Source organism: Macaca fascicularis, chromosome X, assembly GCF_037993035.2.
Source record: "Macaca fascicularis isolate 582-1 chromosome X, T2T-MFA8v1.1".
NCBI classification, from domain to species: Eukaryota; Metazoa; Chordata; class Mammalia; order Primates; family Cercopithecidae; genus Macaca; species Macaca fascicularis.
The window spans coordinates 37,934,755-37,955,600 of NC_088395.1; the positions used below are offsets into that span (position 1 = coordinate 37,934,755).

Consider the following 20,846-nt stretch of genomic DNA (forward strand, 5'->3'; position numbering starts at 1 on the left):
TTCAAAAGACAATTCAAAGAATAAACATAGGAATATTGATCATGAATGTTTAAGTAAATGTATACAGAGAGGCAAAATCGGGGGCAAGGCAGTGAACACTACTGTAAGTGACTTACAGCTTCTAGGGGGAATGTAAATTAGCTCACAGACAATGCAAGGCTAAACTTAAAGAATCTGGAGTGGTGTCCTAAAGACGGGACAATACTTTCATTGAGACAACTTTTTGCTAAAATGTTAAAATAAAATATGAGCCTTTCCTTAAAAAGAAGTTCCAGCTACTAAGGCAACCGGGTTCCTCTCAAAAAGAAGTTCCAGTTACTAGGGCGACCAGGTTCCTCTCAAAAAGAAGTTCCAGTTACTAGGGCGACCAGGTTCCTCTCAGAAAGAAGTTCCAGTTACTAGGGCGACCAGGTTCCTCTCAGAAAGAAGTTCCAGTTACTAGGGCGACCAGGTTCCTCTCAGAAAGAAGTTCCAGTTACTAGGGCGACCAGGTTCCTCTCAGAAAGAAGTTCCAGTTACTAGGGCAACCAGGTCCCTCTCAAAAAGAAGTTCCCATTACTAGGGTGACCAGGTTCCTCTCATAGGCTTTTCTAGGCTGAGGCCTGATCAGAGACCAATGGACACCAATGACATCAAAAAGTGGAGGTTGTCACAAAGGCAACCCCTGACCAATGAGGGGCTGCAGCATAGGGATACAGTGGGCAGCAATAAGCACTGGTACCTTGACAGGCTCAGGCCAGCAGGAAAATCAAGCTGTGCCAATTGGGGCAAAACACAGCAATCCTCATGGCTGGAAACAAACGCTCCATAGGCCTAGGAGACAACGCCTTTCCCGTTCCAGAAGAGCAGAGCTGCAGTTTCCTGCCAGCCGCTTGGAACGCTGCCTGCGAGAAGGTCGGTATGCCCAGCGCCTGAGCTCAACCACACCTGTTTTCCCGGCTGGTGTTCTCGAGTACCTGACAGCCAACATCCTGGAGAAGGCTGGGCAAGGAGGCCGAGAACAGCCACAGGGTGTGCATCACTCCAGAACACGTGAAGAGGGCACTGCAAAAGGATGAACAGCTCAGATGGCTCTTGGAGTTGGAAAATGACACCCACTCTCAAGTAGAAGAAATGCCCCAACCTGAGGAGGAGGAGGAGGAGGAGGAAGAGGAGGAGAAGGAGCAGGAGGAGGAGGAGGAGGTGGCGGTGATGGGGGGAAGGAGGAGGAGAAGGAGGAGAAGGAGGAGTAAGGATTCCTGAGTTTCGGAGCTGTGCAGGACTTCATCAGCAACCTCCTCCCAATGCCAAAATTCCCACAGATGAAAGACCCCAGGTTGCTTCCATCTGCCCAAGCTATTAAACTGTGTAAAACGCATGACAGTGCTTCTGACTCCTCTCAGTTTCCGTCACTTTGGGTTGGAGGTGCCTGTGAGACATCTAGGAGAAACTATCCCCAGAGAACTGAAGTGGGGGAAGGGGTGGCCAGTGTGGAGTGTTTGAATCAGTGATTTAGAGGGGGCAGTTTCCAATGGTGATGGTGAAGGCACTGGCCCTGTGGGGAGGAACTGGCTTTGGTAGGCACCGAGACTTCCTCATTGCCTCTGAACAGGAAGGCCTTGTGAGGCCGGGGAGTTGGCTGGGGGCCTCTGAGGCTTGCTGAATTCCCAGCCTGATGCTGGAACCTGGGGTGGAGCTGCAGACTCTGACTGAAGTGCGGGAGGCTTTCTTCAGGATAGCAAAGGTCTGAAGTCAGAGGGCAGTGGCCACAGGGGTGGGTGGAGAGGGGGCACACTGGCTGGCATGAATTCATGGGACAGGGGATTTACATGGAGATTGTGTTGGGGTTGTCCTTAGGGTCAGTTGGGAGATGTGCTTGTCTGAATCCCAGAAGCCTTTCTTGCCACGTGATATCCGCTGAACCTCATATTCCCAGGCAACTCATTGTGAAGATGCCCACCCCACCACTGGGTGATTCTTTATGGAGAGCTATAGAGCATTCCCAGCCTTAGCTCAGATCGTCACTTTCTCCTCTGTGCATCTGAGAAGCAAGCAGGCGTCTCTCCAGCATCTGCAGGTAGCGAGTCTCCTTCAGCTGATCACATCATGGTGACAGCAGCATCCCCTCCCCTTGCCAAAGTAAAACATCTTTGGTTTCAGGGTATGTGTTCCTGCTAGTCCAGTGTCCTCCAGTCAGAAGTGAGTGCCTCTAGGATGGGTAATGGCAGTGAACTGATCATTTTCCTCAGATCTTGACATATTGGCTACGTAGCTGTCTGGTGTTTAAAAGCTGTTGATGTTGCTTATGGCTGTGGCTTATTGTAGAGCTAGACATAATGTCCTGGATACTTCACTGGAATGCACACCTGAGGACTTCATTCAAGGCAGGAGAAGCCATAGTCGGTGGGTGGCCCGTGGCGGGTGAGTCCCTCTGTGCAGTCAGGTGGTCACCTTACAGTGTATGCAGTCGTCAACACTAACGGTCACTCTGACCTTGTAAGGACCCGGGCTTCTGGGCTCTTTCAGACTCTGTTTCATGTCTGAGGTGGAGTTTGGAGGTTGACCTTGGATGAGCCCCTGTTGCAAGCTCTCTCCAGAGTCAAGGGGCATGGGACAGCCAGCAGGAGGTACTGCTATCCCTTTAAGAATTGTGCTCAGCTGTGCTCATGCGTTTCAGAGGAATCGTGGGGGGCCACAGCCAGCATAGCTTCAGACTAATGCAGCACTCTGCCAGACCCCCTTCCACACGTGCAAGGAATTCTACACTCAGGGGAGGTGGGGAGGCAGAGAGAATCACTGCCATTGGGAAGGCGTGAGCCCACCCATGTTTAGGCCTTTTGTGCATTTCTAACAGGAGGGAGGGAAAGGTAAGGAAGGAGTCCCTCTGGCCTGTATCCTGTGGACAGGGTGGCACTGGTGGCCAGTGTCCTATTGGGAGTGTGAAAACTAACACCCAAGTGGGCAAGGACAGAGGCTGGGGTGACTGTGGCTGCCAACCAGGCCAGTGATCATAAGCCGTGTCAGGGCAGGCCGGTGCCAGACTCAGGTCAAGACTGCAGAAAACATCATGTGTGAAGAGAGACAAGCCCCAGAGTCAATCCTGAGGGCAGGAGACTTAGAGGGTAAAGGCAACTTTTTGTTGGCTTTAACACAAGGCCTGGTTATCAGGCTGGTCTCCCACCTAGAGCATCTTTTGGGAAGCAAAGCATTTTGAAGGCCCAGGCCTCCTGTTCCCTTTCTGCGATAGATCCTACATGATGTAGCCTATGGAAGATGGCCTGACTCCTTAGAGAGTACCTCTCTTACTCCCAAAATAGGAGTCTGGAAAGAGAGGCCCTTCTGTGAACATCTAATACATCATTTTCCCAATGCTCAGATTACAAAGCACAGCTCACATACCTCATCTGGACAGCAGATGGGATCATTAGGACTACAATGATGTTTTTTTTTTTTTTTTTTGAGATGGAGTCTTGCTCTGTTGCCCAGGCTGGAGTGCAGTGGCCGGGTCTCAGCTCACTGCAAGCTCCGCCTCCCGGGTTCACGCCATTCTCCTGCCTCAGCCTCCCGAGTAGCTGGGACTACAGGCGCCCGTCACCTCGCCCGGCTAGTTTTTTGTATTTTTTAGTAGAGATGGGGTTTCACCGTGTTAGCCAGGATGGTCTCGATCTCCTGACCTTGTGATCCGCCCGTCTCGGCCTCCCAAAGTGCTGGGATTACAGGCTTGAGCCACCGCACCCGGCCTACAATGATGTTTTTAAGGAAAATTATTTTGTTGCCAACATTGAAAAATCTAGATCTTTCATCTGAAAATTTCAATTTCTAGGTTTCCTTAGAAAATCAAAATGTCTCAGTATATATGTGGCTACAGTTAGATAGAAATAATTAGCTGCTACCCCATTAAGACGAGATATCTCGTTTCCTATATTCCTCATGATGGCAGTGGTGACCCATCTGGGGTGGCCGCTGCCATCATGCCAGCTGCAGCAGGGAGTCATGACCGGGGCTGCACACTTTGTGGAGCTGGTGGGAGCTGGGGACAAGTGGGAGCCCTGTCCCTTTCAGATTGGCGTGGCAGTAGCTCCCTGGTTGCAGCCGCAGCTGCCCGCGCGGTGGTTGTGGACCCAGGCCTCCCACTACATGGAGCAGGCAAGAGTCCTGCCCTCCCAGACACAGCTGCAGCCACCCGAATCGCGGCTGCAGACCCAGGCATACCTACCCTCTTGGAAATGTCTGCTTCCACTGCTTACCTTCTCCCTGCTGTCAGTGCCCACTCCAATCTCAAAGCAAAGTCAGGGCTGATCCCGGGTGCTGTCACAGCCAGGCCATGTGCGCACATGCTTGAGGCAGTGCTGACACACCAGTTCACTGCTGCCTTAGCCCCCTCCAGATCTTGGGCTCTGACAAGCATAGGAAGGAAGCCAATGGGGGGGGGGGGGTCAAGGGCAGCTCGGTGCTGGCCTGCAGACATCCCCTGGCACCTACAGCCTGGGTGCCATGAACGGCGGCATGAGGCAGACAGGTTCCTAGGTGGAAGGTCCACAGTGAGGCCCCATGTTCAGGCCAGGAAGGGCCTGAAGGCTGGGGGCTGGACTGCCAGTCCTACAGACCGGAGCGGGAATTTGTGGTGCTTTACCTGGGCTCACCCATGGCCACCCATGGGCCAGTCAGCATGCACTTCCTCCCCTCTGAGGCCCTTAAAAGTCAAAGGACTCAGCCGGAGCTGAACAAATGTTGGGACCACCAGCTGCAGAGAGGAGCTGGCTGCCCCAGGTCCTCCTCTCTGCCGAGAGCTGGGAAGATGACGGGAAGACCTGCCTACAGAGAGGAGCTTCCCCCTCCAGGGTCTCCTCTCTGCTAGGAGCTGAACACTCATCAGGACACCTTTGCTGCGGAAAGAAGCTGCCCCCCTGTGGGAGACTGAGCTGTTCTGTTGCTCAGTAAAGCTCCCCTTTGTCTTGCTCACCCTCCACTTGTCTGTGTACCTCATTCTTCCTGGTCACAAGACAAGAACTCAGGACCCGTCAAATGGCGGGGCTAAAAGAGCTTTAACACGAACAGGGTTGAAACATGCCCCTTGCTTGCCATGTTGCAGGCAGAGAGAAGGAGAGAAGAGTTTTGCCCCTTCGGGGAGCCCAGACCTGGGAACTCCTTGAGCAAGGGCTGTCGCTCCCTCTTTGGGGCCCTGTGGTTCACTGGCATCTCCAAACTTCCGGGTGCCACCATGTTTCCCGGTGCCAGCTGTGGAAGCTGCTTGTCGTGCTTCTGGTCCAGCGGCAGCCTCACAGAGAGCCGGCACCTGTTCTGGCATCTGGAGCTGCCTGCCTGCCCTGTTGCAGCAGCTGGCATGTCTGACTGTGTGCGGTGGCTGAACCCCATGCTTGCTCACACACCCCTTGCCGTTCCATACCTTACTTCCCCTTGGCAGATGTGGGACCCAGGCTGGTAACATGAGCCAAGCACAGCCTGCCAGGCTGAGTGGGCAAAACGAGCCCAGCAGGACAGAGCAAAACTCAGACAAAGGTGCCACCTGCCACAGAGATTTCTGGCCAGAAAAACGACACCCTAAAGATCCCACAACACTTACTCTTCCCTATTGTATCCAATTACTGACTCATCCCATTCCTTAAAGTACCTGCCTGGCTCCTACAGATGAGTTCATTATTCTCACTGTAATTTAAATCTCCATCTGTAATGTTCAGAAGGGTTCCTTCTCGAATTAGTATAGTGCAGTGCAGCACTCCTCAGACTATGTATGGTGTAAAGCCACCATTTTCTGTTTTTCATGTTCTGTTTAATTTAGAGATGATATGTGGTCCTATTGTGCATGACTAGTGTATGGCTCACCATTGAATCATCACTGGAGTTTAACAACACTCAGACTGGTATACACTCTGTCCAATAAGATGACTTCACTCACTTAAATGTGTGGCAAAGACAAATTTCTATAAAGGATCCTGAATGGTGGTATTCAATTCCTGTACCTGTTGCAGTCAATCAGTAATAAAAAAGTTTGTAGCCATACACTGTTCCTGAAATCACAGTGTGTATAACACTGGAATAGTGAATTTATTGTATTGTATGATTTAAATGTAATGAAAGGCAATAAATAGAGTCTGCATTTGGCATTTTCTTAACGTGTGTCTTCCAAAGGACTTTATGAGAGTAAAAGATTGGTTCCTCTTAATGTTCTAGAATAACTATGGGGAAATATCTCTAACTTATTAAAGCAAACTCTAGTAAAGGAAACCAGTTAGCATCAGGGAGGCAGGTTATACACTGTGGTGGGGAGTTACTTGCATTCTGAAATGTAGGGTGAAAATAATTCACCAGCTCAACTGTGAAGGGAAGTCTTCATGCCAAGAAAGAGGAAAATAGTGAAAGGAGGGGCAGAAGAGCTGGCTTCTGGTCCCCTCAGTAGAATTTACTTGGGGGACCATCAGCTTCTGTGGCTGTAAAATGAGGTTGAAAAAATTATTTCAAAGGTCTTCCCGAGGTATATAGTTACCAGACTATGCTCTTTTCCTAAGAAAGAATCTACTGAAATTGGGTAAAAAGGGACCAGACTTTTTTCTAAGGTGAGGTAAAAAGGGTAAAAAGGGACCAGACTTTTTTTTACAGCTGAGACCACTGTGGCCCAAAGATGATAATCAGCTCTTTCAAGGTCGAAGCAGGGATGAGAGCTGTTCATCCCACCTGTTGTTGAAGCTCTTTCCTCTCCTTTATCCTTAGAAATAGTCCTCAAGATAGAAGGTGTTTAATATTCTCTTCTGGGAAAAAGAAGCTCATGTGTTCAATGTCAAGATGTTGGGGGGTCTCTTGGATTTCTAGGAAAGCACTCACAAGAACTTTTGAGCTCTCACTCTTGATAGTGAGTCTTGACAATACTCTCACTTAACAACTCACTCTCGAGAACTTTCACTTGTGTTTTATTTGGGGAAGCCCAGACAGGTTGGGAGAAAATGGCTGATTTTATAATATGGGTCGTTAGACTTTGCAAACCTAGGTCTTGTTCCACTGGACATTGTGTAACCATGGTGTGAACACAAATACTTCTCAGTTAAGGTGTTCTGGAAATTCTGACTGTGTCCACTAACATTGTCTTAAATGTGGTTATGGGGTGATATGATGAGCCCATACCCAAAAAGTCAATTTTTAAAAAAATGTTATGGGTACCTAGTAGGTGTATATATTTATGGGTTACATAGAAATGGGAAAAGTTCCCTTGTCCCCCTCACAGGCATGTAATGGGAGTGTGGCTCACTCCTTTAGTGCCCTGCTGCTCAAACCCCTAGGGGAGCATGCAGACGTAGGTTGTGGGGCTCTGACCCCACGGCAGTGTCTAAAGGTGACTGTTTACAGATGAAGCCTCAGTGGGCATGTGTTACAGTAAGCTCTTTCAGTTTAGCCGTCTGTAGGTAGCTTCTGTTAGCTCAATTAGACCCACTGACTTATCGCAAGCACAGAGGTCTTTCGGTATCCTGGGGTTTCTTGCCCTGGTGTACTGGAAGGATTGGATTACACATGGGTTTGGAGAATGAGTGCAAGGTGCAAGGTTTTATTGAGGGGAAGTAGCTCTCAGCAGATAGGGAAGCCAGAAGGGAGATGGAGTGGGAAGGTGGTTTTCCCCTGGAGCCAGACCCGCTCAGTGGCCGGGTTCTCCTCCTACCACCCCAGCCAAACTCTACATTGTTCTGCTGGTCAATGGCCTGCCAACCTGCCAGCATCTGCCAGTGCCTGTTGGTGCTCTGCCAGCATGCTCCTCTTGACGTCCAGCTGCTTGTGTCTCTACCTGCGAAGGTCTTGGGGTTTTTATAAGCACAGGATGGGGGTGTGGTGGGCCAGTGTGGTCTTGGGAAATGCAACATTTGGGTAGGAAAAAATGCCTGTCCTCACCTAGGTTCTTGGTCACAGGCTCGGGGGTGGAGCCCTAGCCAGAGACCACACCCTCCCTTACCCAGCACTTCCCTGCCCTCCTCCCGTATCAACATGAGATATTTTGATATAGGTCTTCAATACGTAATCATCACATCAGGGTAAATGGGGTATCCATGACTTCAAGAATTTATCCCTTGTGTTACAAGCAATCCAGTTATACTCTCATAGTCATTTTAAAATGTACAATTAAATTATTTTTGACTATAGTCACTCTATTGTGCTAGCAAATACTAGCATGGAAAAAATAGAAAGAATTAATGTCTTATTTATTCTATTTTTTGCACCCATTAACCCTCCCAACTTCCCTTCCAGCACCCTACTACCCTTCCTAGCCTCTGGTAAACATCCTTCTACTCTTGTCCCCACGACTTCAAATATTTCAATTTTTAGTTCCCACAAATAAGTGAGAACATGTGAAATTTGTCAATCTGTGAATGGCCTATTTCACTTAACACAATGCCCTCCAGTTCCTTCCATGTTGTTGCAAATGATAGGATCTCACTCTTCTTTATGGCTTGGTAGTACTCCATTGTGTATATGTACCACATTTTCTTTATCCATCTGTTGATGGACATATAGGTTGTTTTCAAATTTTGTCTGTTGTAAATGGTGCTGCAATAAACATGGGAGTGCAGATATCTCTTGGATATACTGATTTCCTTTCTTTTAGTTATACACCCAGCAGTGGGATTGTTGGATCATATAATAGCTCTATTTTGAGTTTTTGGAGGAACCTTCAAACTATTCTCTAGAGTGGTTGTACTAATTTATATTCACACCAACAGTGTACAAGTGTTCCCTTTTCTGTAAATCCTCACCAGCATTTGTCATTGCTTTTCTTTTGAGTATAAGCCATTTAGCTTTAACATTTTGGGTATAAGCCATTTTAAGATGACATCTCATTGTAGTTTTGATTTACATTTCTCTGATAATCACTGATGTTTAGCACCTTTCCATATGCCTTTTTGCCATTTGTATGTCTTCTTTTGAGAAATGTCTATTGAGATCCCCTGCCAGTTTTTAAATCAGATCATTAGATTTTTCCCTATAGAGTTATTTGAGCTCCTTGTATATTATTCTGGTTATTAATCCCTTGTCAGATTGGTAGTTTGCAAATATTATCTCCTGCTCTGTAGGTTGGCTCTTCACTTTGTTGATTGTTTCCTTTGCTATGCAGGAGCTTTTTAACTTGATGTGATCCCATTTGTCCCTGTTTGCTTTGGTTGCCTGTGCTTGTGGGGTATTACTCAATAAATTCTTGCCCAGTCAAATGTCCTAGAGAGGTTTCCCAATGTTTTCTTTTTGTTGTTTCATAGTTTGAGGCCTTAGATTTAAATAGTACAATTGCATGGAGAACAGTCTGGAGGTTCCTCAAAAAATTCAAAATAGAGCTACCATATGATCCAGCAATCCCACTGCTAAGGATATACCCAAAAGAAAGGAAACCAGTATATTCAAGAGATATCTGCATGCCCATGTTTACTGCAGCACTCTTTACAATAGACAAAATTTGGAAGCAATATAAATGTCCATCAACAGATGAATGGATAAAGAAACTGTGGTACATATACACAATGGAGTGCTACCATCTATAAAGAAGAATGAGATTCTGTTGTTTGCAACAACATGGATGGAACTGAAAGTCATTATGTCAAGTCAAATAAGCCAGACACAGAAAAAAAAAAAATTGCATATTCTCACTTACTTGTGGGAGCTGAAAACTAAGATAATTGAACTCAGGGAGATAGAGAGTAAAAAGATGGTGATCAGAGGCTGGGAAGGGTAGTGAGGTGCTGGGGGGAAGTAGGGAGGATTAATGGGTACAAAAATAGAAAGAATGAATAAGACATAGTATTTCTTAGTAAAACAGGGTGACTATAGTAAAAAAAGAATAATTTAATTGTGCATTTTAAAATAATGAAGAGAGTACAATTGTATTGTTTGTAACACAAAGGATAATTGCTTGAGGCTATGGATACCCCATTTACCCTGATGTGATCTTTATAAATTGCAAGCCTGTATCAAAATATCTCTGTAACCCATAAATATATACACCTTTTATTTTTCCATAAAAATTACAAATAAAAAATCCTAAAAGTCAGCCCTTACAAGATCTACAGGGGAGATAGAATTTGCAGGTTGCTCTCCCCAAATTCATCAGGCTTGGAAAGGACCTTAGGCTTTCTGCATAACTACATTAGCAAAACCAAACCAATTCTATGGAAATGCCAAATATTAATAGAACAAATATTAATACTCCTCAGAGGGAGATAGCAGAACTCAGTCTTTACACTATGTGATCCCCATTGTCCAATATACAGTAAAAAATTCAACATGCAAAGAAACAAGAAAATATCACCTACCATTGTAAAAAGAAATCAATAAAAACAGATCCAAAAATGTCCAGTTGTTAAACTTCATAGAAAAAGACTAAATCAATTATTATGTGTTCAAAGAACAAACAGAAAATAGTTTCAAAGAATGAAAGGAAAATATGATCTTTATGAATGTACAGATAGTGAATTTCAGCAGATAAATGGAAACTATGAAAATAACCACATGGAAATTTTAGAACTTAAAAAATTATAGTAACTGAAATTAATAACACACTAGATGGGCTCACGTTAGTTTGGAGATGACTAGAGTCAAGTGAGCTTGAAGACAGATCAAAAGTAATCATCCAATTTGAAAAAAACAGAACAAAACATATATCTCTAAAGCTTTTTAAAGGTGTTGTATTGACTTCTCTGGCATGAGTTTTTTAACATAAGAAAGTAATAACTCTCTTGGTACTTCAAGCTGGACTCATGTTTTCGATTCTCCAGGACACCACCTTTGGGGTTCCCCGCTGCAGCTAAAAGGGACCTGGCTATGGTAACGTAAATGGGTAATCATCTTGGGGGCAGTAATCTCAACAAAAATTTCAATTACTTCAACTAAAGATTCAGTATCGTACAAGCACTGAGAAAACCTCACTCATTCTCTAATGTTCATCTGAGAATTCACATACTGTTACACATTTGTCTTCTAAAAGTCATACATACATAGTACAGTGCTATGATTAGATACCTGGACTATGGTTATTAAGTGCCTGGATTTAACGTTTGACTCCAGCACTTACTAACTAGGTGACTGTTGGCAGGCTACTTAGCTTGTTCAATTGTAATATGGGGATAATAATAGTACATACCTAATACATTTGGAGAATTATTGGAGATGATATATGTAAAGCACTTACAACAGTGCCTGGCACACATGTGTTCATTGTTATTATTACATTTTCCCCAGGTTTTTTGAGAATAGAGTTTTCCAGGGGTAGAAGAATATTAAAAGAGTGAATCACCTTTAAAACACTGGTGTAAAAAATACTTCATGTCAAAAATGTTTTTAAATGTGCTTTTGATGAAACCTGTTACCTTTCCCCTGCTGATCAACAGAGACATTCCTTTTTGAAAGCTCAGCTTTAGAGATACTGCCTTCTTCTTGGAATAGCTGTCTGCAACAGATAAGCATTACTCTGTGCTACTGGGTGTGTTCAATGTGTAAACAGATTGTGGGAATACGAGAGGCTGGTTTTTCAAGTTCTTGCTCCAAGTAGTTCACAAGGGTCAAGTAGTCCAGCATTCTACAGTTTGTGTGTCTGAGAGAAAAATAAGCCCACAGAAACAGTCTAACCTTCAGATTAAGGTAAGACTAATGTGTTTAGGGATCTCCAATGTGATATCTGATTTCTTGATTTCTGTATTTTGTGTGTAGTGGGGGAATACTGGGATTTGCTGGTCAGGAAGAAAACAGCTCCTTCCACCATTTGATATTGGATTTTACAATAAAAAAGGGAGAAATATGTACAGAAGGGACATTTTGGCCACTGGTCGCTATGAGTTCAATGGATTGAGGAGGGAAATATAAAAGTATCTTTTTGTTATTAACACTTGATTCTATCTACAAAGTGAAGCATTGCACTAGGTTCTACTGAAGAGTGAGTGCCTCCAGGAACAAGTATGCCTTCTAGTGACAAAAAAGTCAAATTCACAGCAGAAGTGTTGCATCATTTTGCTATAAATCTCTTACACCTGTCTATATAAACCTCTCACATCTCTAACATAGATGATCCTCTTGCTCTGAATTTCTTTCATTTATTAGAAAACTTACATGTTTCATTTGGAATTATTTAATTGTTTTTACATTCAGTTCGGTTTTTGATAAGGACAAATATCCAGTATGGATATATATTCAGTAGAAGGATTAATAAAGTCTGAAAACCCTGGAATAATTTCAACATGAATATGATATTGCAACAGCTTACAGAAATGAGATATTAACTGTGAACACTAATATACTCTGAAAAGATGCATCAGGGTTTAAAAAAATTATCCTTAATATAGATTGTTTTAATTACCAATACTATCTTCCTCATTTAAATGAAAAATGTAATTTTACAACTATTAATACATAACTTCTGTTTGTTCCAAGTATATGTGTATGCTTGGAGAAAAGCATATGCCTGGAGAAGACAGGAGTTATATATTTATAGCATTCAATTCAAAATAGTATAAAATATTGTTTACATGTAATAATGCATTTAGGTTACTTAAGTAGTAGCCTCCTTAAAAAGTATTTTAAACACAGGAATTAAGTATTTAATTTTTTCATTTTATAGTAAGTTGTTTATATGTTATTTGGACAACAGCTTACACACACAAGTGTTACAATTCATACCCTAGGTCTTAAATGCATGAAGCCATTTTATTTGACTCTAGTGAAATCCTTAAATTGGTCCTTGCATCCCTCAGTATATATATGTACATACCCACATATACATGCATATTTACATGTGGGGAACTAATATCTGAGAAAATGTCTTACTGGTCTTTTAGTTGTTGAATCATGCTTTTTCTATGTATTTATGATTTCCTGAAATTCTTTGCTATTTTAAGTTTGGGTATTAGCTATGTTATCCTTCTATTTTTTCAGACTCATTAAAGTCTTCTGATAGGTTTGGTGAATAAAATTATTGAGTTTCTACCTCTTTTCTTTTGGAGGCACATTTAATATTTTTGTTGAAATTACTTCCGCATTATTATTTAGTATGTTAAGGGAAGGAAAAGGAAATGCAGCTTTAATATGTAAAATGAGCAGTTCATTTTACTTAAGCTCTATTATATGATGATATATATTATGACTATTTTGCCAGCCTACATAAGCACTTAGCTAATCATCTTTAATGCATTCTACTTATAATCTACTTGTAAATATGCTTTTGTACATTCATATCTTACTTGTATGTGCTCTCTCATCCTCTTTCTCTCTCACCCCTCTATATACATTCACACATTTTCCATGATTTCACAGAACTTCTCTTCAACCTGGTTCCATTCCTGGTTATCTCTTTCTGTGGGGAGTATCATCATTTCCTTTTACCTCTGTTTCTCTACATCTAATATCATACTCAGCCCATGGACTTTTGATTTTACTGAAGACAGCAAAAAAGCAGATGGTGCTTCTATTACTTGCGGAGTTAGCAACTGCTGTGGCTACCTTATGTTCTGGAAGATTATCTAAAATAGGGAGGAGCTCTTAGAGGAACAAAATATAATAAATATGTAGTGTAGTAGGATAGAAAATTCACTTGATCTGGTCTCTCTCTCCTTTAAACAAAAACATTTCTCTAAGAAGTGATTAATAAAACATACCCTACTGCCTCACTTTCTCTTTTAAAATCTTTCTTTCAAATTCCTCTATGACATAAAATCAATCTTGATCACTTTATTGACACTGTACTTCCAAGGGTCACCTGTAGTGCTGCTAGGAAATCCAAGTACATTTATTTATTTATTTATTCATTCATCCGTTCAGTAAATATTTATTTAGTGACACATATGCATCAGGCATTGCTGAGCACTGAAGTTACAGCAGGGAACACTTAAGTCTGCCTTTATGTACCTCCAGTCTAGTTAGGAAGGACGTTAACTCACCCAAATACTTCATTACAAGTGTGATAAGGGCTATAAGGAATACTTTTCCAAATTCTCATCTTATTAATTCCCTTGACTGTATGTGACACACATGATCAATTCCTAGTTCTTAAATTTTCTCTTTCCTTGTTGTCCATGACTCTATACTATTTATTCAACTACTTTTCTACCACTTCCCCTCTTGTCTATTTTTCATTTTCTCTTCCTTAAGTTTGGGTTTCCCTCAAAGGTTTAGCATTTATTTAGCCTATAACCTATTACGTTTTTCCTTTCTCTGTAACTTCTTATCAACCCTTAGTTTTAAATATCACCTCTAAGTGGATACCTCTAAGACATCCATTTCCACATCTTATCTTTTCCATCTGCTATACATTTTCCCACTTGTATGTCCAAGGATCACTCGATATTCATCATGATTATAGCCAAACTCACAGCTTTATGTCAAACCACTTCCCCTTTCTTTTCATTTATTTCTGTGAATGGCATTAACGGTCTCCTCGTTTCTCACATTTGAAACCTTGGAGTCAATTTTGCTTCTAACTTTTCCTTTGCTCTCGATATCCGAACCACTACCAAGTCCATTCATTTATTTAATTATAATGTATCTAGAAGCCATCCTCTCTCATCTCCTTTTTCTATTATTTTTTTCTTTTATTCTCTATTTCCTCATCCTTTTTTCCCTCAGTCTAAGAACTACCTACAATTCAAGGTTTTGGTCAGGCCCCATCTCCATCAGAAAGTCCACACCTCATGGATATCTTCGTTTTCTAAGCCCCAGAATCATGGGGATAGTAAAAAGAATGTAGCCAAAGAGCCAGGTTTAAGTTTTGATTCTACCATTCACTGCCCCCTGTGTACTCTTGTGAACCACAGTTTCCTCAGACTCATCCTATCTCATATAGTAGCCACAGGAACAAATATGGTCATGGAGATGAAATCATTTTGAACTATGAAGCACTATACAGATATTAAAGTAAGATTTGTTGCTGGAAGAATAACTCAGGAGCAGAGACCAGAGCCCCAGGTCTTCACTATTGACATAATATTGCCCTGGGGACAAGAGTGTTGACTCTGCGGTCAGATGACTTGAGTTTGAATCTCAGCTCTGCTACTTACCAGCGGCATGAAATTGAGAAAACTTAGTTAGCTTTCCTGTTCCTGAGTTTCCTCACTGTCAATTGGAGATAACAATAGTTTCTACTGATAGTAGTGATGTAGGATTAGAAGGGTTAGTAAATGTAAAATACTTAAAATAGTGCCTAGCTCATAGTAAGTGCTCTGCAAATGTGGAAGAGGTAGGGGGGGTCTATGAGGCTAAGTGTGGTTACGAGGTGAAAGCCAGGTATTAGAACTGAGCCACCAGATGAAGATTAGGTACAGCAAGGATGCAAGCGCAGAGCTACAGACTGGACACATGTACCTAGATGAATCCCTCATGATTCAGATTAAAAAAATAAAAGATAGATCTTGCCATTTGGGACAGAACTGAGCAAATGATGGAGGTATAATCGTTCTGAGCGACCATTTGGGGCACAAAAATGGGGATAACAGTCTTTCAGACACATTTTCTTTTTGTTGCCCTTTTGTGTTGTAAAATATGTCAGTATATCATGAAATCAAAATGTCAGTATGCAATTAAATGTCCAAATGTTGAGAAAGCTGACTCAACTGTCCTCTATATTCTAGAAATCCCTCTCTTTAACAAGCATACGCTTATTGCATTTCAGAGGACAAGGGCCCTTAGAAATGTCATTCCTCACAATTTATAGGATTATTGCCTAGGGTGTGTATTTTTACTAATACACTTGGAGATTAGTTTGTTTGATTGTTTCATGTCAGAAAGAAAAATAATAATAATACTACTTAGAATATTCTAAGGGTTGTTCTAAGTGCCTTAAATTTTTTAACTCATTTAATCTTCACAAGAACCTCATGAGATAAACATCATCATCATCAACATCATCGCCACTACCATTTACATAAGAATAAACTGAGGATCACAGAGGTTAATTGGTAATTGGACCAGATTTCAAACCCAAGCAGCCCAGCACCAGAGCCAATTTTCTCAACCACTGAGTGCTATCATATCAGCAACTCTGTGTTTTAGAATCTGGTTAAGAGGGCATGCTCTGGAGTCCTAGACTGCTGTTACTTGTTGCATCTCCAGTTTTCCTTGAGAAGTGGTAATAAATGTTTCATATTTTTCATAATTGATAAAAATTACTTACATAAGATTTACACTAAGTAATCCAGTGTCCAGTAATGCTGTGCAAGAAGAGTCTGGTTTTTCTCATCCATTATTCTGTATCTGAACATCAAACAAAGGTCTCAAATACTGATGCCCTCTGTTTCCTAGAGAGTATATTATACTGCTTTGCCCTGTACTTAACTGATGTTGTACCCATGTACTTAACTGCTGCTGCTACCCGTGTGGATATTTTCTAGGGTATGTATGAGTTTCCATCTTTGTCTTTGCTAACTATTTCAAAAGTTCAGGCTCAATTTTTGGAGTTGCTATGTTTGTTTTCTATTTCCTATTTTAACTACTTCTTGTTCATTTAAATGTTCTCTCTCCATAGTTTAATGGGACTTTTTTTTTTTTTTTTTTTTTTTACTTTTCTCTAAGCGTTAGCTACAAAAATAACTTAATAGACTTTTAGTTCATTTTCTTCTTCCCTGAATAAGAATATTAAAATCAAATTTACCTTCACCAAACACTTAATAACTTTTTTCATTTCCAAGAAGGCCCAGTGCCACTTGTAACTCTTGTTAAAGTTTAATTTAGCAGTTTCCAATTTTTGTAACAGTTGACTTATCCAGGCTAATTTGATTTAATCTTTCTAACAGAATGCCAGGAAACACTCTGTTCCTACAATAAGAACATGTCTGATTCATTTAAATGAATAAGAACACGTCTGGTTCATGTAAATAGACTTCAGTAGCATTTTTGTTTTGGTGTTGTGCAGTCAAAAAATATTTCCAAGAGAATATCAGGACTTGGAGGGAAACCAAGAAAATGAATACAAAACAACTATAAGATACATATCATTGTAAAGCAAGTAAAATCCTCAAGACCAAATAATGTAATTTAAACAACCATTTAACATTGACAATGTTTACTAAGAATGGAAGTGGTAGACTTTTCCAGAAAATATAGTTGAGTTGGGGTGGGAGGTGGGGGTGTGCAATAGAGAAATCAAACTTGGAAAGTAGCCATCAGATAATGATGTTCTAGGTTCAAATATAAACTTTAAATCCAAATATACTTTTATCTGGATTATAAAAACAAAAGTTCAGCAACAGCCCACTTGGTAAACAGAGAACAAGAGCGATCATATCAAACAGGTTTACTTAATACAAGCAGCAGAGTATAGACAAATCCATTAATATATCCCCCTAAGAGCTATTTATGTACAACAATAGTCTTCAGTCCCTTGTGTGAACTTACATTAAAATCAGTATATGATTAAAATTTTTGAAATTGATTTCATTAAATCAAGTGACATTATATCAAAGATCAATTTTCAAACAAAGTAGTAAGAGCCTATTGCAAAATAGGCATTTTTCCCAACTTTCAACAGATAATGGTATATCCAAAGATGTCTGTGGCCACAAACAAATGTGTAATTTTTAAGTTGCATATTTTGACTAGAACTAGATATTACTAAAAAAACATTTTGTGATGAAGAATCACTTCCCACTAATTGAGAGACCAGCACAGGGAGAATACTATTGATCTTAACTACAAGGAAGTCCAGACAGTAATATGGAAAAAATATAGATTGGGATGTCCTGTTTGCATTAGCCATGTTCAAGAAGGAAGAATTTAACTTGCTTTGAACTACTCACAGTTGCCATCTAATTACTTTTGTTGACTGTTACAGAGTTTGAACTCCAAACACAGGAAGGTTATTTCTAAATCAGTTATACACAGCAACCAAACAGCTATTGATTTTCTTTCAAGTGAATTCCCATCTGATTATTGTTCTTGTGAATAATAGTCATATGTCTGGCTTTATACTTAAGCACAATAGGATATAACTAAATATTGGCTCAAGTCAGACCTATACAGTAGGTTCCTGAACAATGAGAATAACATCTAGTGATAATCTTTCACTGTTTATACTGGGAAAAATATTGAACCTGGGTCAGCAAACGTGAAATGTAGGTTCAGTACTGCCCCTAATAATAATGGCAAAGGCTCACACTTTCTGAGGATTTACCATGACTCAAGAACTATTCAAGTGTTTTCTGTGTAACCAAGGCATACAGAGGTTCAGTCATGTTTCTCAGAAATGTTAGAGCCAAGATTTAAACCAGAGTTCCTGCTCTGTACCAGAGTCACTTTGGTCAGCTTAAGTAACTTTCAAAAGCATCTTCATGGGATATTTTTTCCTGCTGCACCAATTTTTACCTTTCTTCCCGATTCTCAGACTCACCCAATCTATACTGGTATCTGTGAACCTGTCACTGACCTCACCCCGTCTCCAGCATCTCACTGATTGGTTTCCTCTCCATGATCTTTTCTTAAGGGGACCCTGCATTCTTTGGGCCCCTCATCATTACTCAACGTCCCTAGATCTACTGGCCCCCTCAGTCCTCCTAGTCCCTCAACCACCACCAACTCCTCCTCTCCTAGCTTAGCTCCCCCTATTTCTGCTCACAAAAGCCAGGTAGCATCAGGCCCTCCCCTCTCTCATTTCCCTCTCTACCCTCTCCACACTCTGACCACTGCTGCAGCTTTTATTTCTTTCTTTAGTCAGGGCAATCTGCTCTGATGTTGTATCCTACATCCTCTTTACACTGTCATATAATAAAACTCTTTCGGGAGTGCTGGGCACTGGTATAAATTTGACCAACACAAAATTAAACACACACACACCCCTATGTGTTATGTTGTATATTATGTTATATATAATATTGTTGTGTGTGTACATATATATTATATGTATGTATATTTAATTCTACAGTATATCATAGTGGTCAAGAACACAGTCAATAGAGTCAGACCCCTTAGTCAGAATCTAGCTTCACCACTTACAAGTTGTGTTAACATTGGGCAAGTTATTTAACCTCCCTCTGCCTTGGTTTTCTACCTGTAATACGGAAATAGTGAAAGTATCTAAATCAAATGATTGATGTTGTAAACCAAAAGGTATCTGAGACAGGTCTCAATCGATTTACAAAGTTTATTTTGCCAAGGTTATGGATGAGCCCATGACACAGCCTCAGGAGGTCCTGACGACATGTGCCCAAGGTGATTGGGGCACAGCTTGGTTTTACACATTTTAGGGAGGCAAGAGACATCAAGCAGTATAGGTAAGATGAACATTGGTTCAGTCAAGAAAGGCGGGACAGCTCTAAGGAGGGAGGGGGCTTCCAGGTCATAGGTAGAGAAGAGACAAATGGTTGCATTCTTTTGAGATTTTGATAAGTACAATTTACAGGAATAGTCACGTATGCCTTGGTCTGCCTTAGTGAAAAAATAGGGCAAAGGAAGCAATCAGATACGTATTTGTCTCTTGTGACAGAGGGATGACTTTGAGTTCTCTCTGTCCTTTGTCCACAAGATATTTCCCTGTGAGAAAATTGTGAGGAAGGTATGTAGCTTTTTTATCTTTGTAGGTATCTTATTTAGGAATAGAATGGGAGGTGGGTTTGCCCGGTGAAGTTCCCAGCTTGACTTTTCCCTTCGGCTTAGGGATTTTGGGGTCCAGAGATTTATTTTCCTTTCACAATGTAAAGATTGAACTGTTCATATGTATAAACCAAGAATTCGTAACAGGGCCTGAAACTTGTATATAAGTGCTGAGTGTTCACTACCATTATTACCATGACCCATAAGGAAAAAGCATTAAGGCAAGTATAACAATGGAGCAGAAAATATACATTTAAGTGGAAAATATAGTACAACATGGATAATATGACAGGTGTGATTAATTGTGACTTGAATAATGTGAAGCATATAATTATTTTTTGGTTTTGCATTTGATATCTGAGGAATCCCACCATTTCACATGAAAAAAGTGCATGTGACGAGGAATCTTCCAGGAATTTTGCATTAGAAGTTCCTTTTGATCCTCCTCAAAACGTCGTGAAGTTAGTTCTATTATTATCTCCACCCTGTGTGAAAAGAAACTGAGGTTCAGAGAGGTTAAGTAACTTAGTTTCTGTAACATAGTAAGTGCCAAAGCTGGGATTTGAACTTAGAGCTTCCTGAATCCAAACCTTACTCTTTGCAATTCTCCACTTGAGGTGTCCATTGGAACCCCATAGGACGTTAAAAAAAAAAAAAAAAAACCCATAGAACACAAACTCAGAGATTCTATTTTTTTGAAAAGCAGCTTTTATGAGATATAATGTACATACTATACAATTCACCCATTTGAAGTGTACAATTCAATGGTTTTTAATTTTTTTCTAGTCTATTCACAGTGCGTTTAACCATCACCACAATCTAATTTCAGAACACTTTTGTCCTGGGCGGGCGTGTCAACAGAATCCTTGGGGTCTTAACCTCAAAGCCACAGACCTTGTAGGAGTCCTGAATGAACTTCAAATGATTTGTGAACTTTTTCTAGGATCCACAGCTTTCACTATCTTCTCTAAAGTGATAAAAAATATAAACCAAAAAAGTATTAAGAAACTCTAGACCAGAATGGCCTTGAACTTTAAGGTACAAATCACTGGGGGACCTTGTTAAAATTTAGATTCAAATTCAGTAGGTCTGGAATGGACTAGACCTACTATCATTAATTTTAATGCTCACTTTAAGTTAGATGTTATGTGCCATAAAATTCCATTCTTCTCTTTAGTAGAGTTATGCTACGAAATAACTGTACTCAATTATTATTGTTATATTTTTAATGTCATCGGTAAAATATTGGTAGACATTTATTTTCTTGATTGATGCATAATTATCCACAAAAAAGCTATGGTTTTGGCTCTTGGCACAAA

At 41.1% G+C, this 20,846-nt stretch overlaps 2 protein-coding genes across 16 annotated transcripts in view; both read left to right on the forward strand.

The window, feature by feature from the left end:
* Positions 1–20,846, forward strand: part of SYTL5 (synaptotagmin like 5) — a 241,372-nt gene that overhangs the window by 97,031 nt on the left and 123,495 nt on the right. The window lies entirely within an intron of this gene.
* H2AL3 (H2A.L variant histone 3) lies at positions 498–1,242 on the forward strand. The gene is given in 2 exon segments (XM_065537888.1): positions 498–980; positions 982–1,242. Coding segments are annotated over 2 exon segments (570 nt in total). The 5' UTR covers positions 498–671.